The sequence below is a fragment of the Gracilinanus agilis genome, chromosome 2 (genome assembly GCF_016433145.1).
Source record: "Gracilinanus agilis isolate LMUSP501 chromosome 2, AgileGrace, whole genome shotgun sequence".
Lineage (NCBI taxonomy): Eukaryota > Metazoa > Chordata > Mammalia > Didelphimorphia > Didelphidae > Gracilinanus > Gracilinanus agilis.
This window is the reverse complement of record NC_058131.1, coordinates 486,563,971-486,586,811: the sequence shown is the minus strand read 5'-3', so window position 1 is coordinate 486,586,811 and position 22,841 is coordinate 486,563,971. Positions and strand designations below refer to the sequence as shown.

General features: G+C 35.4%; 1 protein-coding gene across 5 annotated transcripts in view; it reads right to left on the bottom strand.

Moving 5' to 3' along the window:
* NRXN3 (neurexin 3) overlaps nt 1-22,841 on the bottom strand; it is a 2,038,283-nt gene that overhangs the window by 1,085,991 nt on the left and 929,451 nt on the right. For all 5 annotated transcript variants that reach the window (XM_044664970.1, XM_044664971.1, XM_044664967.1 and 2 more), the window contains 2 exons: nt 13,705-13,824; nt 1,528-1,909 (listed from right to left, as the gene is read on the bottom strand). In XM_044664970.1, the coding sequence (XP_044520905.1) occupies nt 1,528-1,909; nt 13,705-13,824 (502 nt within the window). The remainder of the gene's footprint in view (nt 1-1,527; nt 1,910-13,704; nt 13,825-22,841) is intronic.

Sequence of the window (22,841 nt, the reverse complement as noted above, 5' to 3'; positions counted from 1 at the left end):
AGTTTTCTCATCTGTCAAATGGGACTAATAACACCTAGCACTATGGATGTTTGTGAGGATTAAATAGCATAAGTTAAGTGCTTTGCAAACCTTAAAGAGCTATATAAATGCTAATTACTTATTATTATTATTATTATTTTACAAATCACAGAAATAAAATGCAGATTTATTTTATGATTTGCCATGTCAAAGAGTTCATCACTAAGGAGCCAGTCTAATGTTGATGTGCCTCTCTATTAGCCAGGCTAGTCCTCAGAAGGAAGACTCAGTATGTTTCCAGGACTATCCTTGAAGTTTTTCCAGAATGACAGAAGTTGATAGAGTTTGTGTTCTACTGGTGTAGTCTTCAAGACCCTACAGTCACCTCCCTACCACACTGGACATCAAAGGTAGATTTTTGAATTGGGATTTTTGACTTGATTTTCACTGCTTCCAAGTTTCCTTGTCCAGACTCGCAATGATTCTTAATTATGACCAAGAGAGGCAGTCCCCCATTTACTGATTATATTCTAGAATTGCATTGATTGGAGCTAAGAATGCATTTTCTCTACAGAAACAATATCATATACATGACAGGCTCCCAACCTAACCCACAAATGGCTATTTAATTTGCAATATACTTAGCAGAACAAAATTATCATGGAACTCAACCACCACATATAAGTATATTTCTATGGGTAAGGTATCCTGGGTCACAGCATAAGCAATCTCTGCCCACCCCTGTGGTGGAATGGTTGATTTCCTCTTCCCTACTCTACTAATATGACAAACAGGATAATGGACCCCCAATCTCCCAAATCCAAATCATTGGTGATGGTCTTGTAGACTCAAGGGGAATTACAGCAAGAAAGGATTAGAAGTGGGGGAAGTTGGGGATAAAAATTAGCAAAGAGCACTAGGGACAAGGCAATATCTAACTTGAAATACCCCTTAGCACAATTCCCATCACAGGTTTTACTCCAGGGTGACCCCCTTTATTTTTCTCTCCAGGTCTCAGAGGTTGGCCTGCCTTTTTCCCTAGGCAAGTATTAATTGGTTTCTGTGTCTGAGTCATATATTCAGTAGTGGCCATTCATATTTTTTTTTAAAAAAAGATGAGATGGATTTGATTTCACTTTTTTCCATAACAGCCTGTGCATTCAACATTTTTGAATAAAGGAATGCAAAAACACACTTTTAATGTGGTTTCTAGTGAATATTGTATTATAAGAGCAGGTCCTACTTGTATTAAATTAATGTTAAATTTGAAAAATATACATATGAATAGCCTCCCTTTTTCATACCTAAGCATTTCACTATACAAAAGTAATCACAGATAGAATGGAAGTTTTGTGAGGGAAAATATTTTTTTTCCTTTGTGCCCCAGCTTCTAGCAGAGTATCTACCACCTAGTTGGAACTTAATAGATTCAATGGTTGATAAAAAACAGTAATGAAAAGCATTATCAAAAGAGATATCTTTTAATGCCCATATTTGGTTCAATGCTTTCTATTTAAAACATGAAACCTATGATGGTCAAGAACTTACCCTTTCACTAGTTCAACTGCAATAAAATCATTGCCATCCCCACTGTTGAAGAGGATGAAGCCATCAGCTGAGGTGGTCTTAAACTGGAAGAAGAGGTGCATGGAGGTATAGGCCTGGAGAGTAGCCAGGCTCAGGTAGCTGCTCTTGGTCTTGAAAGTGACAGGATCAGCGATGATATTTCTCAAGCCAAAACGGGCCTTTAGCTCACAGTAGTCAATGTCACCATTCTTGCACAAGTCAATGTAGAGGAGTCCATTAAACATGAGGCTCTGTAGGTGGCCAATGAAACTGGAAGGAATAACTGAGATGTAGCGCTTCTCTGTCATGATTCCTGTTTCAATATTATGGAACTCTAAACGGGTATGGTCACCCACCATTGTACCTGCATGATGATGGGATACCAAAAAAGAAAAGAGAGAATCCTTAAGTGTGGGTTCAAATCAAGATTTACCAGGTTCAACCTGTTTCTACAATCTACTAGAAAAAGATAAACAGAAATCAACTAATTCACAGTATAAAACACTTAAGAAATGATCTCAGTTCTAGTGTTCTGCTTTCCTGGTTCAATTCCTCTCTTTCATGAAATATGTTGACAAGTAGATATTCCAGATATCTAATAGTAGAAAAAGAAATATGAGATCAGAACTAATTTGAGAATCAAGATGATCACTAATGTACTCTGCCTCTGTAAAACAAAGTTAGGTATTTCTAATATATATTATATAGAAAAATAGTATTTTGGCATTCTTAATTTAGCAAAGTTTTGAGAATTCTTCAAATGCATATACCTCTAATATTCTATATTCTTCAGCAATTAAAAGGATGAATAAATTGTATCTGGAAATGGAAATCTAATACAGCTACTTTGGTTCTTTCTCTAAAGCATAATATAAAATAGTAACACATAGGACTGTAATAACAAAGTCAAGGGAAGCACAAGTAGAATATTTGGGAATAAGATCTAGTGCTTTCACTCATTTTATATAAGTAATTCTCAAATCTAATATACCATCTTGTAATAACATGGAAACCAATACTAGAAATTCACCAATATCATGTTCATAGAACCTGGAATTTATCCAACATTTTTTTGGCACCTGAACTCAGAGCATATGTGTGAACTATTATCACTGAGTAAATTTAAACAAAACAAAAACAAAATCTATTTTTTTTTGTTTTGCAAGTTTTCAAGTGGTTGTTTGGATGTATAGTGGCAAATAATATTGATGACTGAAAGTTACCTTCCATGGAAAATAAAGCAATGATGTTGACTAACTTCCTTGAAGATATGAAACAAAGAAAAAGCAGCATAAGCCTCCTAATAATGGATTTCTAAAGATAAAGCAACCAAATATAATTTATTGATTTTCATATGTAACTTATTTTAGAATTGTGATGTGCTAGTGGAAAGATCCTTGAATTCAATCCAGAACCTTGGGTTTAAATCCAACCTCTGGAACTGTGTGATTTTATTTATGCTCTGCAGCTAGATCCATAAGATGGGAATGATAATACTTATATATCCTACTTCATGGGTAGTGAAGCAAACACTCTGTAATTGTCAAAGTACTATAGAGTCGTCCATGATGATAATGACAATGATGACAATGGTGATATAAAGGCATCAGGATGTAAAAGAGAAAGAGCTTGTCTTGAAATCCAGAAGACCCATATTCAAGTTTCATATCTGATGCAAACTCTGCATATCATACTGGCCAGATCATTTAATTTCCTTGTGCTCTAGATATTCTCTAGGAGTATAAGTTGCTGGGAAGTTGCATTGGTAGATGGAGTTTCCTCACCTGGGAGTTTATTGTGATACTGAAATGTCAAATATAGTTCCTCATTCCATTATTATTAGTATAATTCAGGTATAATTTAGAGTCTTGTAGAACATTTCTAGTCTATTTGTTGGAATGACACCAGTTGATGGTCAGAGAAGACTGGATGAAAAGGAAAAGATAATTGTGAGAAAGAGGATACAAAAGATGTAGGGACTGTGTTGTCATCTGGAGATTGAATTTTGAAGAGTGGGCATTTGCACTCAATAATAAAAAGAAAGACCCAAGAAAAAAGTCGAGATAACAAAAAAGATAATTTAAACGAAACGATAAGGAAGTGGTAAGGCAAGTGAAAGGAATTTAGATGCACCTCTCAAATTGTTAATGAGCTGAAAAGAAAAATGAAAACTCTAGAGTGGAAGATCGACAGAGGTATTAGATGTGATAATTACAACAGATGAGGGAAAGAAGGCATAGCTACTCAAAGCTTATTATGTTTCTGTTTCTTTACTAAAGAACGTATTTTGATCAAAAAAGAATGAATAAAAATGAAAAAAGATAGTGACTTGAAATCCAAGTGAGATGATAGTAAAAGCATAAAGCTGCTATTGATAAGTTGAGGTGACTAAATCCAGATAAAGTGAAAGAACTTGCAGATGTAATTGTGGAGTCACCATTCATGATCTCTGAAAGTGTCTGAAGGATGAGGGTGTTGCTGCAGGTTAAATGTAATGTAAATGTCCCAATTTTCTGAAAAAGGAAATAAGTAGACTCTATAAATCATATGCTGGTGAACTTAGCTTTGATTCCTGGGAAATTCTGGAATGTTTTATTAAAGAGACTGTCAATAAACATTTAGAAAAGGAATCAGTGATCACAAAGAGCTAGCTTGGACATGCCTGGCTAACCTCATTTCCTCTTATAACCAATTTACTGGAAGATTAGGAAAATGTCATACAGCTTAAGAAGATTTTAATAAAACATTTGGCACTTTCTCACATTCTTATAGACAAGAAAGATGTGGGTTAAGCTATTTAGTAGTATAGTGTAGGCTGACAAATTCAGAACAGTCTGAATAAACAGGACCCAAAGAGAAGTAGCAGGATAGTTTCATCTCTAGCAAAGGGTCCCAGAAATATGCACCTGGTCCTGGACTAATGAAAAGTTTGATCATTGCTTTGGCAAAATAAATAGAATGAATAATAAGTTCACAAATTATATGATAGAGTCAGATCTGAAAGAATGTTGACAAATTGGAACATCGAGCTAAATCTAATGATAATAAGTTTTAACAGAAATAAAGAAAAAGTCTTATGTTTGGGTTTAAAATCAACTTCAGCTATTCAAGATAGGGAGGGTTGGCAAGAAAATAGCATGTCTGACAAGATCTGGTAGTGGAACTTAGTGGAATTGCGTGTCAGCTAAGTTAGGGGAGTTTGGGGGGAGGGAAAGAACATGAAATATGTAACTATGGGAAAATATTCAAAATAAAAACTTTAAAAAAAGATCTGGTAGTGGGAAGTTAGTTGATTATAAATTCAATATATCCATAGTATCAAATGAATGCCAGAAAACTAAATTTATCTTAGACTTTGTTAAGAGAGTCTCCAGGACCAAGAAGATGCTCAGATTGTGTGTATCACTATTTCACTATACCTGGAATATTGTTTTTTTTTAACCCTTACCTTCCATCTTGGAGTCAATACTGTGTATTGGCTCCAAGGAAGAATAGTGGTAAGGGTAGACAATGGCGGTCAAGTGACCTGCCCAGGGTCACACAGCTGGGAAGTGACTGAGATCAGATTTGAATCTAGGACCTCCTGTCTCTAGGCCTGGCTCTCAATCCAGTGAGCTATCCAGCTGCCCCCCTGGAATATTGTTTTCAATCCTATTTGTGCTCTATTTTAGGAAGAGCGTTGATAAAATGTAGTGTCAAGAGGAGATTGACCAAGATGGAGAAAATCCTCAATATCATGTCATGTGAGGACAGGTTGATGGAACTGGGGATGATTAATCTGATTAGGATGAGACATGATCATTATCTTAAAGCATGTGAACAATTCTCAATTTGTAGCAATGCTTAGTCCTTGATACTTTCCTTGACAATGTAGGAGAGAACTGGTAGAACAATTGATGATTCAAAATTATAACTTTCCATATGTGAGCATGTTGTGATCCATGATGACTGATTAACTCAACCCAAAAGATGTTTATATAATAGGTTGATGTCATCCTTGAGAGAGATTGTCTCTGGTGGAATGACCTAGAGCTCTGTCTTAGGCCATGTTTTATTCAACATTGTCATCAATGACTTAAAGACACAGATGGAATAATTTCGAATTTTCAGATGATATTAAGCAATGAGTTACAGCAAATAAGATGACAGACCTTTTATTTTAAAAATTCTCTAAAGTCAGGAATAGAGAATTGAAATTAAAATGAAATTTAATAAATCTGAATGTAATTGTACTGTCATGCTTTTGAGTGAAAAAAAAAACCAGTCCGTTCTGTATAAGCAGAGAATGTCTGGGATTGGGCAGAGAGAGGAGATGGGATTGGAAAGCAATTGAAATGCCAATATCCTTGGGGTTTTAGTAAACTGAAAACTCAATATAAGTCAACAATAATTTGATGTGGCAGCCAAAAGAGCTAATGTAATCTCATTCTGAATTGCTAGAAGTATAAGGTCCAAAATTAGGGAGGTTAAAGTAAGAATACATTTAAATGACTTTGCTTAGTCTGAGCACCACATTTATTAGGGATTAACACACTGGAACATGTCCAGAGGAAGGAGAAATATCAGGGAGATAGAAATCATTCTGTCAAATAAATTAGAGTTATTTAACTTGGAGAATAGAATAGAAGATTTAGAAGTAGCATGATAATTTTCAAATATTTTAAAAGTTTTCATAAATAGCAGGAAATAAACTTGTTCTGCTTAAACTCAGAGGTGGAAAACAGGCTCAATGGCAAAGTGTTATAACTACCACTACTACTAATAGTTAGCATTTATGTAGTGCTTTAAGATTTACAAAATATTTTACAAATATTACTTCATTTGATTCTCACAAGAACTCTGGGAGGTTTTTTATTATCTCTTTTATAGATAAGGAGACTGAGGCAGAGTTTAAGTGACTTGTCCGTCATATTTCTACTAAGTGTCTGAGGCCAGGTTTCAACTGAGGTTTTCCTGACTCCAAGTCCAGTTCTCAGGCAACTTAGTCACCTAGCTTGGTTCATCATAATAGGATGTAAAAACTTTCTAAGAAATACAGCTATATGCTAGAGGAATTGGGCTGTTTCCAGGGTTTATAAGCCCCTGTCACTCAAGATCTTTAGGCAGAGGTTGAATGACAACTTGTTGGGGATATTGTAAAAGACAATAATGATTTATTCAATATTTGGGCAAGATGAACTTGGAATACTCCTTCAACTTTAAGCTTGGATGATGCTCTGATCTTGTTCTTGTGAGGATCAAGTTGCAGAAGATTTGCAGGTTTGAAGTACAAAGAAACTCAGATCTCACAATGAGTCATGGTTGATAATATATGTCAGCTTAGTTATCCCAGTGCTCTTTGAGCTACAGTATTGTGATTTTAATTCTTCTGAGATCATAGTGTTCTATGATTTACTGCCACATAACGCCACTGGGAAAATTCTGGGGTTTAAGAGATATAGTATAGAAAGCAGAAACTGGAAAACATAAGGTGGGGAGAGGAGCTATGGTTCATATGGAACACTGTATTTGAATGGCTAACTAATTAATTAATTAAATTATTTTTAGTGTCCACTATGTGTTAGGCACTGGGCTAGGTACTAGGGATTGAAATCTAAACAGAAAAGTGAAACAATCCTTGCCTTTCAAGGATCGTTGCCTAATTAGCAAAACTCAGGAGAAGAAAAAAAAAGTCCCCAAGTTCTGACAGTAAGTAATTTACATTGAAGATTCTATTCATGAAACCAGTGATATGCTCAATTTGGTTATCATTCTGAAGGGTATAGATTGATGTGAAGGGTACTTATTGATATTATTATAACTAACTAGATATGAATATATGAATATTATAAGTAATAATAATTTAATTTAGAAGGGGAAAAGATTTTCCTACAAAGAGAAATTATGATCTGCTCGAAGATTATTTGGTTCAGGATCCACGCACATGGAAAATATCACTTGAGAACACCTTTGCTGTTGAAGTGTCCAGAGGACTGCTAGGGACTCTAACATTCATACACAGATGTGGGCTACTTTCATTAAAATGTCCACACATAATTAAAATGAGAATATTGTAGCCTTAATAATAAAATCCATCAAAACTGTCTTCTAAGATATCACAAAGGGTTGAAAGCAAATTGTATACAGTTATCTTTGGTTTGGGGACTATCTCATATAAAACTTCCTAGCAGTCTACTTCTGAATGGATCCACATCCATCTAAAGCAGGGGTCCTTAATCTTTTCTGTACATCATGCTATGTAAGAGGTAGCTGTTGGCATAGTAGATAGTGTAATGGATTTGGAAGATGTAATCAGAAAGACTCAAAGTTCAAATTAGACCTCAGACACTTGTCATGTGATCCTAGGCAAGTAATAATCTCTGTCTGCCGGTTTACTCAAACATAAAAAGAGAATAATAATAGCACTTAGCTCACAGAAACAAATAATATTTGTAAAAATGTTTAAGAGTGTGCCTAGCACATAGTAAGTCCTAAATGAATATTTATTCTCCTTTCTCTCCCATCTCATGACTCCTTTTGGCAAATCAATGTAGCCTATGGACTTCTCAGAACAACATTTTAAAAGTTTCATGAAATTTTTAAAAATATAGTATAAAAAAAGGATACAGATTATATTGGGAAAAGGCATGTAATTAAAAAATCCACCATCAAAGAATCCTTAAAGTCCATCCAGAGATCCTTTGGGTGTCTGTGGACCTCAGGTTAAGAATCTCTGATCCAAAGTTTATGGAATGTGAAGGCTTAAAAAAATGGGATGTAATGAGTTGTCAGAATGTTATGAAAAAGATGCAAGATTGCAGGATTTAGGCTTAGGGAAACATAAGTAGAAGGTAACCTGAGTTAGAAAATCATTTGTATTTCAATCAGGGAGTATGGCATTTCAGCTTGCAATCATAGGTTTTGTTCTGTATGAACTATGGAAAATCATTTCAACTCCCTGTGCCTTGGTTTCTTCAACTGTAAAATATGAATAATTTTTTGCGCCTGTCTTGTAGCATTATTATAGGGAATTATTTTGGCAGACAGTGAGCATTATAATAGGAAATTATGTGATTGGAAGAAGAATATAATGCAATATGATGCAGTGGAAAAAGAACTGGGTTTGAAATCAGGAAAATCTGAGTTCACCTCACTCTTGCCACAGATTCGCTTAATGACTTTAGGCAAGTCATTTAATCTGTCAAGGACGCAAAGTTTTCAATCATATAAAGTGTATTGGTAGAGGGAATTTCTTCACCAAGAATACTCTGAACTAATGAAATCACATGTCAACACTTCCACCAATCTCAGAAATATATAGAAAGAGAGATAAAGATATATGTAGCTAGGGGCAGCTGGGTAGCTCAGTGGATTGAGAGTCAGGCCTAGAGACGGGAGGTCCTAGGTTCAAATCTGGCCTCAGACACTTCCCAGCTGTGTGACCCTGGGCAAGTCACTTGACCCCCATTGCCCACCCTTACCAATCTTCCACCTATGAGACAATACACAGAAGTTAAGGGTTTAAATATATATATATATATATATATATATATACATATATATATATATGTGTGTGTGTGTGTGTGTGTGTGTGTAGCTACCCTACTCCAGATATATACATGTCTATGTTTATATATTGCTTTTCTCTATATTGTAGTCATTTCCTTTTTCCTAACGTTCTGGCAACTAATTATATTCTATTTTTCAGGCATAATATTAAGATGTTGACTCTAAAAATGCCATCATATCTTAAATGCAAACTCATGGACAAGGGGCTCATTTTTAGAGACTTTAGACTGTCCTTTAGCTAGATTAAGATTTTTTTTTGAGAGCAGAAAGAGGAGAAAGGCAAATCTGAACCCAGACTAAGAATTCTTGGTCATACTAGATTTGAAAAATTACAACAAATGATGAATTGGTGGCATGGTTCTGGGCATCTAGTAAAGGGAATAGATGTAAACTTGGTATATTATTTTCTTGAACACCGCCTTGGTCTCCAGTGACTAGAGAAAAGATAATTCTTTATTAATTCCATCAAGTTAAAACTAAAGCAGATGGATTGTTGGCAGCATCATACAGAAACCAAGATAGCAATGGAAATCTTTGTGGTTGGCTAGAGCAATTCTCCCCAAAACATCCATGAACCCATGTTGTTATCTTTGGATTATCATAGGGAGATGAAATACTCTAGGAATTCAACCTCACACTGGAATGAAATAGCTTTTTTTTTTTAAGCTGGAATACAGTTTGGCAAAGAGGTGATATTAGCAAAAGTAGGTAAAGAACATTTAAACTAGGTGACTATGTTGAGAAGCTTTTAAAATATTCATGAAGCAAGCATAGAGATCACAGAGGTATCAAAAAGAAGGGGAACACTATCTCAAATCACTCTTGGAAATTCTCAAAGGCTCAGAATTTCTGGCCTATAAAAGGAGTATTAGAATCTGAAGAAGGAAGAGAATTTGGAACTCAGCATTTAAAAAAATATTAAAAATATTGTTTGAACATATAATTGGGAAAGTTAAAAAAGAATCTAAGCTAACTATGGTCAGATTATGGTGTTATCATAAAGTCACTGGGGGAAGATGGCATGGATTTTTGTCATTCAATACATCTAAAAGGTCTGTATATTTTCAAGGGAGTCAAAATTGCTTCCTTTCTCTTCCAGGATCCATTGCATTCATGTGTTCATTCTCTAAGGCAATAACAGTGTCATTAGTGGGAATGAAAAACTAACTCCCAGTAATTCCAGGTTAGAGTTAGACCACACTTCTTTAGTCATCAGATCTGGACGCATCACTAGGCAAAGCAGCAAAATATAAGATTTGTGGGAAGGAAAATGGCTCTGCTCTAGTTGAGATATAATAGCATAAGAAAGAGCAGAGGTGAGAAATCATTCTACAGGCATGAAAACATTTTAGCCAGTCATCAAAGCAGCTGCTTCCAATTCCTCTATGGTGACAGTAACTGAAAATAGTCCTAAACATATCAGAGTCAGAGACCAAATTTATGCTAGTAGTCTTGTCACTGGCCAGTCTTGCTTGGATTTAGAAAAGCCAGACCAGGTATTGAGGTAGAATATTTACATTATGAGATGGGGGCACAGAACCAGGAGGTCATGCATTAGAAGTAGTATCTGAAAGGCAACTAGGTAGCTCATTGGATAGAGAACAAGTCCCAGAAACTGGAGATTCTGAGCTCAAATCTGACCTCAGACACTTCCTACCTGTGTGTCCCTGGACAAGTCACTTAACCCATTGCCTAGGCTTAACTGCTCTTCTGTCTTGGAACCAATATTTAGTATTGGTTCCAAGACAGAAGATATAAGGTTTTAAAAAAAAAAGTGGTATCTCCTTATTCTTACTAATGAACTGATGCAACGTCTTCTGGTTTTCTTTCATACTCATCTATTTTCTGATTTAGATGAGTAGGAATCCCTCACTTGAGATCTATTTATCCTATCAGTCCATAGATACTAGAAATAAGTCAAGGGTATCATCTGCCTTCTTGGGTTCCAAGGTGAATGGGCGTGTGGTGACATTTTACTTCCACAGCTACTGACACAGCACAGGAATGAGCAATGTCAACTGAAATCTTTCCTCCTCCTCATTATTAAGAGTAGTATCAATTAAGAGAGAGAGCGCGCTTGACCAATATCATGTAGGAAATTGCATTTTCCCCCTTTCTTTTTTGGCTTCAAAAGCATGACCAATCCTAATGTGCTCTTCTAGCAAAAGTTTACCTGAATTGTTCTTTGAAAAATTTCTGGCAACCAACTGGAAATCCCTTGAAATCGGGGACTAGTAGAGATTAGTGAATAAGGTAATAAGCTATTTCTTAGTAATTTTAGAATGAGGAATGTTTATGTGTGGGGAGAAGGAGAATGAATAGAGGAAGAAAGCAGATTTTAAAAATCTTAATTTGATTACTTAATTTTTAAAAATCTTTTTCATTGTTTAAAAAAAGCAACTTAGACCATTTCTTCTAAGCAAAATAATTTATTTTATTTTTTTTTAATTTCCCAGACCTACTCAATGCTCACATTTTCATTCTTCCCTCAATAACAAGGTAGGGGGTAAGTCCTGAGTAGGCTAAAGATGAAAGGGCTTCATTAACTTCAAACACCAAATTAGTCCATTCCTTGGGCACTGCATGGCTTAGCAATGATTTTTAATTATTAGGGATAACTCAAAGCCTAATTTATAATTACCTTTATTTCAATGTTTAGGTAAAGAATAGCGAGGGAGGAACTGTGCATTACTGTGGGCGCTGAGAGTCTACAGCTGCTTATTTAAAAGCATGGTTTTTCGACATACATATCTATCTTCCTACACAAAGACAAGGTCATGTTTTGGTGGGGAAGCATTAGGATGCGACTGCCACCCAGTGGCTAAATTTTTTAAAAGGCTTCAGAGGGCTAACAGTGGAATAAGCTCATCTGGACTTGGTAAAACCATTTCCTTAGTTATAGTTTTTCCAAAGTTACTTCACAATGAAGATTACCTGAATATTTCTGAGGATGTACTGTGAATTTTCATTTATCTTCCCCTGTCCCCATTCTCTCCAAAAGACTATGTCTTCACTAACAAGTTGAAGAAAAAAAGGTTTCTTTATTTTCTTATTAGAGTATTATTTTTATGTACCCAGGGACATAGAAGGAGCTGGTTCTGCCACCTTATTTTACATATAAGGAAACTGAGGTTCAGATAGGTTGAAGTAATCTGCCCCAAATCATTCAAAGATTTAGTAGAAGAGCCAGAGCTCTCACCGAGGTTTCCTAAGTCTTAGTTCACTATTTTTTCCCCACTGAATTACATTTCATTTCTATTCCATTTTTTCCTGATAAAGGTCTCTTTATCCTCAACTTGTGTTGTTACTTTATAATCTAGAATGGCACTTAAAAACATGCCTGTGGATCAAGAATAGTGTCTGATAAAGAACTTAATTATTTTCACCATCACTGCTTTATCTTTGTGGAGAATTGGAAATTATTACGAATATCAATTAGAAGAACTTTGGGATAGCATTCAAAAGGGCTCTCCTCTCTAATCTAATAATTCCAGTTCTTCAAAGATCAGTTCAAATAACTCCTTTTCACCTTGTGAAAATTACTTAACTTCCCTGGTTCTTAGTTTCTTAATCTGTAAAATAAAGAGAGCTGGACTACTGTGGTTCCTTCGGTCTCTAATAGCATTAAATCTGTGATCTATGGGGATATAGCAATCAAAGACTGTTTTTTTTTTTTTTACTTCCTTGAGGGTGCAGTAAAGGAATGCTTATTCACTGGGAAATCTGAAAGTCATAGTCTTCACAGTCTTGGAAAAGAGTGGGTCTATCACAAGCTGTGAGGTAGGTGGTGACTTTTGGTAGCAAGAAACTAATTTCTATTATGGGTATCGAGACTATGACTCCCTGAATTCCCTTTGAGCATTCAGATCTTTACCCTACGCACAAGTCAGCTGGAGAACCAGTAAAATAAGAATCTGTCTGAGCCTGTCCAAATGATGATGATTTTTTCTTCTTTCTTCTTCCTCTTCCCTTACCTTCTCTCTCACTCTAAGTTCTAAGACAAAAGAGAGATAAAAGCTAGGCAATCTGGGTTAAGTGCTTTCCCAGAATCACATAGCTAAGAAGTGTTTGAGGCCAGATTTGAATCCAGGACCTCCTGACTACATGCCTAGCACTCTATCCACTGTGCTATCTAGCTGCCCCTATAATGCTCTTCTAAGAAACCTTCTCTAAGTACTGCATCAGATATCTCTTACTCCCTCTGAAGTCTAATGCCATTCATAGCCTGTATACACAGTTTTAACTTTATAGATAGGCTAACATTTTTCATTTATTGTTTCCTGTATGTTAATCTTACTGTCCTCACAATAGAGGACATTCTTTGGAATAAAAAAACATGCATTATATTTCTTTGCCTCCCTCATAACATTTACCATTACTGGGTATATAAAAGGCCTTTGTTAGGTCCTTGGTGACTTGGTTGGGAGTTTTGAATTAAGTTCATATCATGTTCAAGGCAATAGGCTAGTAGTTGTACCTACACATCCAAAATGCAACAGCTCCTGCCCTCTGGACAAATCAAGGATAATGAAACCAGAAAAAGGATCACTGAAAGACTAAAAGAAATTTAAGGGCATAAAGAGTGAAAAAATGTACAATAATTAGACTCACCCTCAGCCACATCATCATCCACGGTAAGTTTAAGGCTTTTTCCTCTTCTAACCACCCGTACGGTATGCCATTCATTGTCGTTGAGTTTCTGTCCAGCATAAAGGGTTTCGGGTCCTTTGCCTGAGAATAGTGGTAATTGCCAAAGTTAGTACCAGTTACACAAATAAATGGTCTTCAAAAAATATTAATCAAAGCCATACTGGTGTATAAGACCCATCAGAATTGGGAAACTAATTCTATTCTAGAAATATGAACACTGGTCCTGATTTTGCCTATCCTGCATTTGCTTCTCAAGAAACCCAAAGTAGCAAAGATTCAAAGTCTGCCTTTACTTAAACCATAATTCTTAGTCCAATATAGTATCTCAGTAATAGAGAAGTTATCAGGAAATTGTGTTAAAATGAAAACAATTAAGGAGTGAGACCTCCCTGGGAATGATATTCAGCTTTAACTAGGCTTCTCAAATTATAAATGAGGATATCCATTCCCCACAGGGAGCAAGAAATTTATCCAAAAATGCTATGTATCATTCCCATCCTTAAAGTATTATACACCAGCTTGGCTTTGCTTGGAGGGATAAGGAGGATTCATCTTTTATATGCAAAGAAAGCTTCACCATAAACTTCTTTATTTTGATTTTTTTAGTTAACAGAAAGTTCTCATAAATTTCCCAAATAGAGGCTTGTTGGTGCCGTGCTTAATGTTACATAGAATTTTCTTTTCCCTATCCATGTATACAATGTTCCTGAAGGGACTGTAAGTGGTCTTAAATCTATCCCATTATTCTCTATCTTCCAGAAAGATTTCAGAATTAAAAATTTAAAACCACACCTACTTCAAACAATTTAAACTGAATTTAAGGAATGTTAGGTGCTTCCTCTCTTCAGGAGACTATACTAGGGGCACAGAGACAAAAATGATACAGCTCCTGTCCTTGACATGCTTACATTTTATTTTGAATATGTAATGTGCACTCAGATTAATCAATATTAAAAGATTTTAGGGGAGCAGAGGAAACCAACAAATAAAAGGAATCAGGAAAGGAGTCCCAAAAGAGGTGGCTCTTGAGACCATCTTTCTAAAACAATAGTCATTTCACATCAAGAAAATGAAGTTCCTGTCAATACACCTATAAACCAATGCCAGCTCTATGCTTTTCAAGATTAATTACTTCTTAATACTGGGCCTGGTATAAGGAACTGTGGTTGGTCTTTAGTAATCAAAGTTGGTAAAAGATTTTTATTTCTAAATTTTCAGATTATTCAGATTCAAGAATGGCAAGGGAAACATTTCAGCACAGAAGAATATGAAGAGTAAAGACCTGCTCTTTTAGGATCATTTGGAATAAGTAAATTGATTGATATTTTAGAATCAAGGAACCAGTAGCAAAATATTATAAGCAATCAAAGATCCAGAATGATATTGATGACTTTTATGGATAGTACTTAGAAGAGCTGCATCTCACAGAAAGATATTGAATAAATACCTTTTTTTTTATGATGACCAAAGTAACTACTGACCTGTAGTTTTCACTGTGCCTGGCTATCACTTGGAAAAGATGTTAAAAAAATTCTGTGGTACAGCATGACCCTATAGGCTTTAAGATTCTAAAAGTTCTCAGATGAACACTGGTCCAATGCCAATCCCACACTACTTTGTTGAGTGTATTTCTCCATGTCTTTAACTGTCAGTGAAAAGTCAAGAAACCATCAATGATCAGGATTGTAAGATATGTCAGATGTTATCCTTTCTATCAACTTGAAACCTGAATGAGTCCCCTCTCCAGCACATCCAATAAGTGGTTCTCCAGTATCTTCTTGAATTGCCTAAGTGTTAGTGAAAACTTTATGTAGCCTTATTCATTACTCAGCCATCTTTTCCTTAAGGCTAACATATTCAACAAAAAGATGAAAAGACTACAAAGTCAGTATTAAGACAAAAGATAATTGGACTCATAATTCTTCCATTTGCACAATTTAAATTCTACATGAGTTCTATTTGTGAATGGGATAGCAGCTGAAATTGGCAAAAAAAAAAAAAAAAGAATTTTTCTCTTGAAAAGTAAGCAAATTTTTTAAATGGAAAATTTTAGCAAATTACAGCTCACATTGGGCAACTAAATGGCACTATGGATAGAGTTCTACGCCTAGAGTTAGGAAAATTCATCTTCCTAAGTTCAATTCTAGTCTTGGACATTACTAGCTACATGACTCTGGGCAAGACACTTAACCCTGTTTGCTTCAGTTCTTTGTCTGGAAAATAAATTAAAGAACAAAATCCCAAACCATTCTAGTTCTTTGCCAAAAAAAATCCAACTCCAAATGGGGTCATAAAGAGTCAAATATGAATGAAAAAATGACTGAACAATAACAGAGCTCATACTGAAGGTCTATAAAGAAGCTTTCACGTCCCCTTAAAATATGAATTTTCTGTATAAAATAATCCCTCCAAAACCCTTAAAAATAATCCTCTAAACCAAACCCCAAATCAGATCCTCTAGGAATTAAGTGGTTACTTAGAGATGAAGAATAAACTTTTATTTCTGGTGAAAAAACACATTTTATCAACAATTATTTACACTTTCTCCACAACTTTTATTCTTAGTTGGCTAGAATAGCAGTTTTATCCTCAAGTGTCTCTAGTCTGTTGCTCCTGAGGCAGTCCAGACACAAACCAAAATATAATTCAGAAATCTTTAACAAAATAATTAAAAATATAATATAGATGATATTAATTTGTGGTTTCCTAAATAATTTTATGACCTGCAAGGATCTGTTTCTATTCTAGTTTCATGCTACTATGCTAGAAAATTGAAAAGTTATGCAAATTGCCCAGAGTCATGGAGCTGGTATGTATTAGGGTAAGAGGCATTGAGCCAAAGTCTTCCTGTATCCAAGGCTACCTCTCTACCTTTTTATGCCATAATGTCTCTACTGAAAGTGAATCAAATGGAACCAAAATGAATGTGTAGCAATAAAAAGAAACCAATAATTTTCAGAAAACTTTTGAAAAATCAATATATAATAACCCCTGATATTTACTATAATTATCCCTTTTTTATGTGTGTGTGTATATACATTTCTTTGTGTGTATGTATTGATCTAATCAATTTAGAGATTTTACAAGTAGATGTTCCTTGCATTTAGAATTGATTTGTCCCTACAAGTAATTCTTTTCTCAATTTGAGGAGGCCATCAGACATCACAGTTACATTTGGAGTCACTAAAAACTGTCCCTAAAAGCCTGGGGCTGGCCTCAGGTGGATATGATGCTGCAAGAGTAGATGGTCTTTGAAGATATAAGTCAGCCTTAACCTTCATGTGTCAGTATTTGTGTGGGAAAGACCTTCAATTCTTCCAACAACTATCTCAATAATAAAGAAGCAAAGTGAATAGGGATAAGATAGACCTGGAAAGAGAAACTACTGAAAAAAATAATTTAAACATTTTCTGTCAGGTGGTATCTTTTTTGGGGCAACTGTTTTTGCACATTATTTAATCTTTAAAAATAAAGATAAGGTAAGAGATGGAGAAAATGGGGCCACAGAATTATGATATGGTTGTATCAGTGTTAAATTATTTACATGTATATTCAAATAATTTTTTCTAAATTGTTGAATTTTTGGCAAGTCTGCTATTTGAAATGCTACTGATGGTTTACGGACATTTCTATCTATAGAAATGCATAAACACACATTTCATTCAGATGATCAAAGGGATAATGTTCAATGCCAAATTGCTTATGTAAATATCAAATATTTGTTTTGGTGAGACTAAAACACCTATGTATGTGTTTTGTGTGTGTGTGTGGTCCCAAAAGTACTAGTGTATTTTTAACTTTATTACCTTTATTAGCTTAAAATTGCACTAAGACCTTTGGGGAAAAGAAAGATGAATAGACAGATAGGGAGATAGAAAGATATAGACATAGATATATTACCCTCAAATGCATTTCAAGCTCTATTCACCATTTTTAAAATATTGAATCATCTGCCTTCACATTTTACTTTTTAAATAAATATATGCCTTTTCTAAAAAATATGATTTTTCATATTGCCTCCTTAACTAGATATCTTGAGAAAAGGATTTCTTTTGTATATTATCAGTGAACTATGGAGCTATACAATTTCATAGGATCATCATGGGATCAGAGACTTCGAGCTGAAAGGGCTCATTTAGGCTATAGAGTATGAAACTTATTTTACAGATGAAAAATGTAGGGTCAAAAGAATTTAGGTGACTTTTATGGGGTCACACAACTAGTAAATATCTGAGGGAGTCTTCTTAACTCTAAGTCAAATGCCCTTTCCATTTTTACCATGTTGCCTTCTTCAGGCATTCATAGCAAAAGGGGAAAATGTGTTTCTCTATGATATTTTTTAAAATAAACTGGGTGTCTTCAGAAGAAGTGAGTAAAGAACATTTGCTCTGACCAAATACAAGGTCAACTAGTCCCAAAGGAAAAATTCTAAAAGGGCATTCTTATAAAAAACAACTATGTTGATGAATAATGTCTTGATTCCCTAGGGTCTAAGATTATTCAGAATAAAATAATAGTTACTTTTAGAAGGAAAGGACAAAAAAAAATTCAAAGAAAATTGTTAATAATTACAGAACCAGGTCTAGGGCCAAAAGGAAAATTTGGTTTAAAATCGATAGATCTCATCTGCTCTCCAGGCCTAACGAAAGTCAATGAGAAGTGCTAGTTCAGGCCAAGAATCCTGAGGTTTTAACATAAATCCATCTGATTATATATGTAGAAGCTTCTGAAGAGTCTCAAACCAGATGCCAGTGAAAAAGAAGCATGCAAAGCAAAGATGAAAAAAGACTCTTCTTCACTGGGTGACATTTTTTTTACCTAGCTCAGGTGCTCTAACCACTGTACCACCTTATATAAAGAACTGCTAATGAGGAAATAATTCCAACAAATGCAAATTGGTGACTTCTCTGTAACTTATTATATTCTTAAATATAATTCTGTGATACTGCTGAGCCCCATGTTACCTAGCTAATATGTATAAGATGTGTACAGTAATATGTGCAAGATGACTTCAATTTAGGACTTCCTAGCTTTCTTTCCACCAAACCATACCACCTCTCAAGTATGTCTCTGCATAACTATGTGCAAAAGTTTAATGGGGGATTGTCCAATGTGAGCCCCATCCTCAGAGCATGCATAGTAGGCTCTGCCTGCTGCTAAACCAATTGGGGAAGCTTGGAATGTGATGAAACCCCACACACACACCTCGCTTTGTAATTCAGAGCAGGTGAAAGTATTCTAAAATCGTTTCCAGCTGCTGAGCTGGAATTGTGTTACTACATGAAGTATTAAATGGCCAGAATGAAGCCCTTCTTTCCGGGTAGTGAACAAGTCAGTATCTGATGTAAGACTCTCAGTGGGAAGAAGAGACATATATATGTAGGAAGATGAAAGGGAGAAATAATATGCAATTTGATGAATGCTACATGGAGATTTCAAGTATCATTTCTCCTTCCACTTGTTAAAAGCTTAGTAACAAAAGCAATAAAAATTTCTTTCCCTTAAAGCTGCCTTTACCATCCTTGTTTGGAATTTAAAAATTCTCCAAGGAAGTATTAGGGACCGAAAACTGCAGCCTTGAGAAGATGAATGATTAAAAAAAACACCTTTTTTTAATTAAACAAAAAACTAGATTTTTCCTGATCATAATATGGTTGTTCTTTTTCTAGTATATTTTCCTTAGAGGTCAACACTAAGAATTATATCAAGACAAGAATTATAAGGGTTTTTTGTTCATTCTCCATCTATTTCAAGTTTCGACAAAGAAGGGATATCTAAGAATTCAGTTTAAGATGTTTTGTTTCGAAAATGAGTGAGAATGTTTTCATTTTCATCCCTCCCTCATGACAATTTTCTTTTCAAGTTTTCATTTTTAACCTTTCAAGCATTTTCCTTGGAGTAGGCCACTTACATTACAGGAGTGTATTATCCCTTTCAGGAACATTGTACCTGAAAAAATCATAAACAACCCAAGAAATACAGATGTCTGTTTGTTTCCATGACCAGGCTAAATCTTCTAAACCAAATGGTTTTGCTCATATGCAGGAGATAGAAAATTCCTTCCATTTACAACAAACTTACTCTCTGAAGAGGAGATGAATGATCTTTAGTAAGACTTTTTTTTTTGGATGCTGGTACCATGCCCCCTTCCTTAAGACTTACCTGAAGTCCCTTCCATTGCTCATGCAAGAAAGGGAGGGTGATGATAATAAGCTCTTCTGAGAAAGTGTTTTTGATGAATTAGATACTAAATAATATGTACAATCAATAAAATCCTCCTCGTAAGGGAAAGTTTCCCATTTTCAGATTAATAGAACATAGAATAAATATACAATTATTGACTGAATTCTTTAAAGACTACTATTAAGATTAAAAAAAAAAGACTTACCTGAATATTTGTCACCATCTTGGCCAATAGAAGCTCAGATGTACCAACAAAGATTTCACCTATATCAGGGGTTCTTAACCTTTCTGAGTTTATTGATTCAGGACCTCTTCTCAGAATAATGTTTTGTTTCTCACATTCATAATTGAAATAAATGCTAAATTTGAATTAGAAGTTCGTAAATAAAAGAAAAAACTATTTTTCAATGCAAGTTCACAGATCCCCTGAAATTTATCCATAGATCTTTTAGAGGTCCCTGGATGAGGTTAAGAACCCCTTCCCTATATCACATGCTCCTTTTTTTCATAGTTAGAGAAAGATAGGCAATAAATAAGAGAAGGGGAGATGGTGGAATTAAAGAGGAATTGCTAAATATAAGAAGTGTTAGAGACATCCAAATTTCTATTTAAAGTCATTTTTAGTCATGTTTTTCCACACCTGGAAGCCTTATTAATAAAAAAAAGTAAGTTCTCTTATTTTTTTTTCTAAAACAACTACTTTCACTGAAATATTAGTAAAGAACTTCCTAATTTTTCCTGCTAGTTTCTGGAAATTTTCTAAAATGCACAACATAATTGCAAGTTGAGTTCCAAACTTCAGAGAAAAGGGGCCCCATTCACAGCAACATTTTTGAGACAAAAATAACTCTTAGAGTGAGTCTCTAAGAAATAGTTCTGTTATACCTCTGGGGGAGTGGCACATTACCTAGCTACTTAGTATGGTTTAGCTGACTAAGGACATCCTACTTGGAGGATAAACAATGGAACTTCAGATAACCTAAGTGGAAAAGAAATAAAGCAATATGCTTTGTCATTAAAAGCATCACAGATAAACGTCTTCTAAATAATCAAATAAGCTAAAGAGTCTGGTGGCCTACAATTAATGCCTATTTGTTATGCCTATTGCCTATTTGGTCATTTCTGTTGTGTCCCACTCTTTATTACCTCATTTTGGGGTCTTAGCAAAGATACTGGAGTGGTTTGCCATTTCCTTTCTCTAGCTCCTTTTACAGATAAGGAAACTGAGGCTAACAAGGTTAAGAGATTTGCCTAGGGTGACACTGCTGCTAAGTGTCTGAGACCAGATTTGACCTCACCAAGTTTAGTCTTCCTGACTCTTAAGTACTGTATTCTATCTACTAGTGCTATCTGACTGGCCATTAGTTATTCCTATACCTTCATATTTTTTCTCAGTCCTGATGGGACACTTTCACCACTCACTGAGAACATTTCACTGAGGCTATTGACATTATTAACTAATTATCATTTATTAAATGGATACTAGGTTCCAGAAACTACATCCAGGACTGGGTTACAAATAGAAAATATTTCTTACAAGGTGCTCACAGTCTAATAGAGGAGATAATATATTAACAACTAGGTACAAACAAGATTTACATAAGATAAATATGGAATAGTCTCAAAGAAAAGGTACTAACAGTAAAGGAGGTCCAGGAAAGGCTTCTTAGAGAAAGTAAAATTTTAACTGAGATCTGAATAAAGCCAGGGAAGCCAGGAGATAAAGACTTTTAGGCATGAGGGACAGTTAGTAAGAACATTAGAGGTCAGGAGAGAGAGTGTGGTCCAAGAGAAATAGCGAGGAGTTCAGGGTCACTAGATCCCAGAGTACATGTAGATTAAGGTGTAACAAGAAAGGTGGGAAGGGTGTAGTGCAAAAGGGTGTATATCAACCCTGCAAAACCTTACTGCAGAATTTCTGACAGTTGAAAAGGGTTTAGAATCCTGTGGTTAGTCAGTTGACCCTGGAGACTTGGTGAGAGTAGGAGGGTTAACTGAGCTCTATCTTTAGACTGAAACCTGGCCTATATTCTGTAGTTTTTCTCTTAAAATTTGTTAGCTTAACTATTTCCTTTGGATCTCCCTAACCTCCCCAATCATCATTTCCTTTCCTGAATTTCTGTGAATTTTTGAAAGGAGGGTTGATCTGGGTGGTAGCTTTCAAACTTGGTAGATTTAGTTTCCCCATAGTCAAATAGGGCTTACCCTTGTTACAAATTATCTCTTGAATCATTGTATCCAACTTTCCCAACCATATAGGCTACCAAACCTCTCGGGGCTGAGTTAGGCGGGTTCTTTCTCAGTCTCACATTACTGTCTCCCTCCCCCAAATGAAGCTTTCTCTAGGTGGCTGTTATAGTTACCTTGTATCCCTCCATCCCTTCCAATCAACCCTGAAAACTCAATAAACCCTGTTTGTCACCTAATCAAACCTTTGGCTAGTTCATTAGTTGATTGATAAGAGAGGGAGAAGTGGAGAAAGGAATAATATTGTCTCTGGGTCCTGAAGGGAATTGGAGGAAGTGTAATCTCAATACTTTCTCTGGGCTCTTCCTTTGTGAACCTGAGAAACTGACTAGAAAGCCCTTGAGTCAGTTTCAAGCCATTCTTGGCTAGCCCTAACCTTTGTCTGTAGAAGTGCCCTTCAGTGTCTCTATCTCAAACCTGTTACCCAGTTTGTGTCTCCCAGGCTGTAGCTATCTGCCCAAAATACCTCATCCTTTCCCTTGCAACTCTTTATACCTCCGTGATTATATTCCCTAAACTCAGTCATTCCCTTACTTCAACCACCTCAATTTACCACCTCTACTATTGTACCCTCCTTATCCACTTTACTGCCTTAGGGATCCACAAACCCCTATCCACAGTGCCTTATCTCTATCCACACTACCTTTAGTCCCTTACTTGCCTTATCC